The 5,630-nt window shown below is 35.2% G+C and overlaps 1 protein-coding gene across 1 annotated transcript in view; it reads right to left on the bottom strand.

The window, feature by feature from the left end:
* Window positions 1-1,160: 1,160 nt before the first annotated feature.
* Window positions 1,161-5,630, bottom strand: part of LOC148953880 (cartilage-associated protein-like) — a 39,094-nt gene continuing 34,624 nt past the window's right edge. The window contains exons 5-6 of the mRNA XM_089085672.1: window positions 3,254-3,281; window positions 1,161-1,845 (exon numbers count right to left, since the gene is read on the bottom strand). Of these exons, the coding sequence (XP_088941798.1) occupies window positions 1,662-1,845; window positions 3,254-3,281 (212 nt within the window). The 3' untranslated portion in view covers window positions 1,161-1,661. The remainder of the gene's footprint in view (window positions 1,846-3,253; window positions 3,282-5,630) is intronic.

Raw genomic sequence — 5,630 nt, 5'->3', positions numbered from 1 at the left:
TTTTTCTCCAAAATAATTTAAGCAATTTCTTAGTCGACACTGCCTTTTTATTTGCAAATAAAAGGAAATGAAAAATATTCGAAAACGGGTATTATATTTCAAACAAGACAGTAGAAAATAACAAAAATTCTTTGTTTCTCTGATAATTAATAATTTCTGAAGATAATTAAAATAGTAAAAAAATATTTTCTTTTGCGTTACTTTCAACTGTTATTTGAAATATTATACTCATTTTCGTATATTTTAATTTCGTTTTATTTTTAATTTTTCTCCACAAATGAAAATACTCATTCATCGAATAGCTTTTAGATTGGAAAGGGCGGAGGAGTTTCAAATTGGGTCCTAGTTAAAAATTCTATTTTCATTAAATTTAGCCTTAAAACACGAAAGTGATAGAAACTGAGAGTCTGCACATTTTGAAAACTTGAATAAAGCGCCAAAAAGTATCACTATAACGGCCTCAGTCCAAATACCTCTGAGCATTAACAACTTAATTTTAATCAAAAGGTCATGTAAATTCAACCACCTTAAGGGTTTGACCAGCGTTGCCAACTTGGTACAATTGTACCGTTTTTGGTATAATTTAGAGGTCCTGGTACAAAGCGGCGCATTTTAAAATTATATGATACAATAACAATTTTCAGTACATTTCGATTTTCCTCGCTCCTTTCTGACTCGAAAATCAGATCCAAGTATTAATTTATCGATAATTTACTCTAGTTACGGCAAATTTTTAACATATGGTTCAGATGGAGCGAGTTGATCTCTCGTGTCACAATTTTAGTCGCGAAAACTAGTACAGTTATCTCAAGTCGTTGACAACACTGGTTTTGACTATTCAGCGTCATTGATCAGCCTGTGAAGTAGCATATATGATGGGTTGTTCATCCCTCTTGAGGAGGAAAGAGGAAGGGTAGCGTAGCCCTTCTGCACGTTTACATTTACAGTTGTGGCTGGAGTGAGGATGATGTATAATATAAAAATATATATATACATAGAAAACAAAGTGTCTGGATAGTAAACTACCTTGTTATACAACAACAAAACAGACTTAAGTTCTATTGTGTATTTGTTGTACTTATTGCCTCTAATATTCCATCGAAATTTGTTTTATTGATAGTTCCGTTGCATATTACAGCTTCGGATGACTGTCTTCTTTCACTAAATATGTGGAAAACTCAATTATTCATTCTTTACTCAATGTAATGGATGACGTTGAGCTAGACAGAATACATGTTTTGAAAACAGAACGAATTATTTTAATAGAATTTATGCAATTTCAAAGCGAATCACTTGCCATAAGTCTGTGTTACACGTCGTTATAAACTACTGATAAAAATCGATTGGTGACGTGAAAATAAAGTGAAATAAAATCAATAGCTTAGAATAAGCTTGAAAAGCACCGGAAGAAGAAAAATTAAATTTTAAAAAGTAAGTATTCAATTTCGTTGGAATTAATACGATTTGAGTATTAATTTCTTGTCACAAATATATGTGTTACAAATCAATTTTAAACTGCTAACAAAACTGTGTTCGGTTCCATTTACGGTAAAATGAAATAAATAATTTTAAAAAGCAACAATTTAAAAGGAACTGTACAATTTCAAGTTCAATCTCTTTATTTTGTAAAAATTCGCATTGTTCTGTCAAAGCTATGAGTTTTATTTAAATTCCCTTTCGATGTAGGATAATAGGGCTTCTTCAGACTGGTCCCGTTTAATGTAGTCGACTGCTTCTTGTCTTGGTTTGAACCAATCTTTTCTCACGCCTGGTTGATCCCTATAAAATCGTCGGTTGTTCAACATGTCTACGTCCTTCGGCAGGAAAGCAAGAAACGTTTCAACCACTTCGCAATGCCTTCTCAATGTTTCCAGCTAAAGGAAAAATAAATGTGTTACACATCATCTGGCTGTACCTAAAATATGGTGTGAATGTATTTCATAGATAATATGCTAGATGTGTTATATGCAGCTGTTCTCCAAAGGTAAAAACAGTGGCACTTATCCATGAAAACGTTGGGGAGGGGCTTTGGCCAAGAGAAAAAATTTACGGAAGAGGAAAAAAAAAGCCAAGAGAAAAAATTCTCTTTGCCAAAGAGAAAAAAAGCAAGAAACGTTTCAACCACTTCGCAATGCCTTCTCAATGTTTCCAGCCAAAGGAAAAATAAATATGTTACACATCATCTGGCTGTACCCAAGATATGGCGGGCATTTATTTTATAGATAATATGCTAGATGTGTTATATGCAGTTGTTCTCCAAAGGTAAAAACAGTGGCACTAATCCATGAAATTCTGTGGGAAGGGCTTTGACCAAGAGAAAAAATGTACGGACGAGGAAAAAAACCCTACAGAAAAAATTCTCTTTGGGAAAGAGAAAAAAAAAGCAAGAAACGTTTCAACCACTTCGCAATGCCTTCTCAATGTTTCCAGCTAAAGGAAAAATAAATGTGTTACACATCATCTGGCTGTACCTAAAATATGGTGTGAATTTATTTTATAGATAATATGCTAGAAGTGTTATATGCAGTTGTTCTCCAAAGGTAAAAAGAGTGGCACTTATCCATGGAAAGGTTGGGGAGAGATTTTGGCCAATAGAAAAAATTTACGGAAGAGGAAAAAAAAAGTCAAGAGAAAAAATTCTCTTTGCCAAAGAGAAAAATTACTCTTTGGCAAAGAGAAAAAAAGCACGAAACGTTTCAACCACTTCGCAATGCCTTCTCAATGTTTCCAGCTAAAGGAAAAATAAATATGTTACACATCATCTGGCTGTACCTAAGATATGGCGTGCATTTAGAGTATAGATAATATGCTAGATGTGTTATATGCAGCTGTTCTCCAAATGTAAAAACAGTGGCACTAATCAATGAAAATGTGGGGGAGAGGTTTTGGCCAAGAGAAAAAATGTACGGAAGAGGAAAAAAAAAAGTCAAGAGAAAAAATTATTTTTGGCAAAGATAAAAAAAGCAAGAAACGTTTCAACCGCTTCACATGCCTTCTCATTGTTTCCAGCCAAAGGAAAAATAAATGTGTTACACATCATCTGGCTGTACCTAAGATATGGTGGGCATGTAGTTTATAGATAATATGCTAGATGTTATATGCAGCTGTTCTCCAAAGGTAAAAACAGTGGCACTAATCCATGAAAATGTGGGGGATGGGTTTTGTCCAAGAGAAAAAATGTACGGACGAGGAAAAAAACCCAACAGAAAACATTATCTTTGGTAAATATAAAAAAGTAAGAAACGTTTCAGCCGCTTCGCATGCCTTCTCAATGTTTCCAGCTAAAGGAAAAATAAATGTTGTTACACATCATCTGGCTGTACCTAACATATGGCGTGAATTTATTTTATAGATAAAATGCTAGATGTGTTATATGCAGCTGTTCTCCAAAGGTAAAAAGAGTGGCACTAATCCATGGAAATGTTGGGGAAGGATTTTGGCCAAGAGAAAAAATGTACGGAAGAGGAAAAAAAAGCCAAGAGAAAAAATTCTCTTTGGGAAAGAGAAAAAAAAAGCAAGAAACGTTTCAACCGCTTCACAATGCCTTCTCAGTGTTTCCAGCTAAAGGAAAAATAAATATGTTACACATCATCTGGCTGTACCCAAGATATGGCGGGCATTTATTTCATAGATAATATGCTAGAAGTGTTATATGCAGTTGTTCTCCAAAGGTAAATACAGTGGCACTTCTCCAAGAAAACGTTGGGGAGAGGCTTTGACCAAGAGAAAAAATTTACGGAAGAGGAAAAAAAAGCCTAGAGAAAAAATTCTCTTTGGGAAAGAGAAAAAAAAAGCAAGAAACGTTTCAACCGCTTCACATGCCTTCTCATTGTTTCCAGCTAAAGGAAAAATAAATGTGTTACACATCATCTGGCTGTACCTAAAATATGGCGGGCATTTATTTTATAGATAATATGCTAGATGTGTTATATGCAGCTGTTCTCCAAAGGTAAAAACAGTGGCACTAATCCATGAAAATGTGGGGGAAGGGTTTTGACCAAGAGAAAAAATTACGGAAGAGGAAAAAAAGCCTAGAGAAAAATTTCTCTTTGGGAAAGAGAAAAAAAAAGCAAGAAACGTTTCAACCACTTCGCAATGCCTTCTCAATGTTTCCAGCTAAAGGAAAAATAAATGTGTTACACATCATCTGGCTGTACCTAAGATATGGAGTGAATTTATTTTATAGATAATATGCTAGATGTGTTATATGCAGCTGTTCTCCAAAGGTAAAAAGAGTGGCACTAATCCATGAAAATCTGGGGGAGGGGATTTGACCAAGAGAAAAAATTTACGGAAGAGGGAAAAAAAGCCTACAGAAAAAATTCTCTTTGGTAAAGAGAAAAAAGGCAAGAAACGTTTCAACCACTTCACAATGCCTTCTCAGTGTTTCCAGCTAAAGGAAAAATAAATGTGTTACACATCATCTGGCTGTACCTAAGATATGGCGGGCATTTAGTTTATAGATAATATGCTAGATGTGTTATATGCAGCTGTTCTCCAAAGGTAAAAACAGTGGCACTAATCCATGAAAATGTGGGGGAGGGGCTTTGACCAAGAGAAAAAATGTACGGAAGAGGAAAAAAACCCAACAGAAACCAGTCTCTTTGGTAAAGAGAAAAAAGTAAGCACCGTTTCAACCCCTTCGAATGCCTGCTCAATGTTTCCAGCTAAAGGAAAAATAAATATGTTACACATCATCTGGCTGTACCCAAGATATTGTGTGACTGTAGTTTATAGATAATATGCTAGATGTGTTATATGCAGCTGTTCTCCAAAGGTAAAAACAGTGGCACTAATCCATGGAAATGTGGGGGAGGGGCTTTGGCCAAGAGAAAAAATGTTAAGCGTTTACCAAATTAGACAAAAAAAATTATTGCCAATGTGTCCCAAAACAAACAAGGTCCTAAAACCGGACAAACCGGAATTTATCACTTTGACCGGGCCGATATTTCGTCTCTTGTCGCTTCTCGTGTTCGGAGATTTCGTGGTTACTTTGAAAATTTTGCCAAAGGGTTGTTAAAGAAGGAAATGAAAAAACAGGAAGTAATTTTGTATGATTAATACAGTTTTGAAATTTCAGCATTTTGAGAAATTTTACAACAGTTTACGGCAGCACCACGAACTCGCCAATTCTGGAAACCGATTTCAGGTTTGTTTGGCAACACCGTTGACTAGCTATTAATGGTACCCACGAGGGAGAGAAGGAGATGGATGCTTCAGCTTCCCATCCCAAAAATATGAAAGGTTGACAGTAGTACGACGTTTTGGTAAATTCAGAGAGAAGTATAATGCTTATCCAACATTCCCCCACGGAAATATTCGTGTAGACGCCATTGTCAGCAATCTCTGGCGGCATAATATTGATCAGCAATTGTTCTCGCGACCAATGACTAGTTTTTGGCCACCAATTGTTGACTAAAAGCACCGACAACTAAAAACTTTGTTTGTTGCATTGGGTGAACAAATTAAGCGACAAATTTCAAAATTAAAACACGAAGACAATTTGCATGATAAATACTATTTTCGCTTCGTATGTTAAGTACCAGGAGATTAAGCCTCGCTTGGTAAAAGATACAGTTTTTTAATTTCTTTCACGATTAACTTTAGTTTCATTTTATTTTGTTCGCTTT

Source organism: Artemia sp. Qi Xiang Cuo, chromosome 3 (genome assembly GCF_049724085.1).
Source record: "Artemia sp. Qi Xiang Cuo chromosome 3, ASM4972408v1, whole genome shotgun sequence".
In the NCBI taxonomy this organism is placed as follows: domain Eukaryota; kingdom Metazoa; phylum Arthropoda; class Branchiopoda; order Anostraca; family Artemiidae; genus Artemia; species Artemia sp. Qi Xiang Cuo.
The sequence above is the reverse complement of the archived record's forward strand: the minus strand, read 5'-3'. Positions and strand labels throughout refer to the sequence as shown.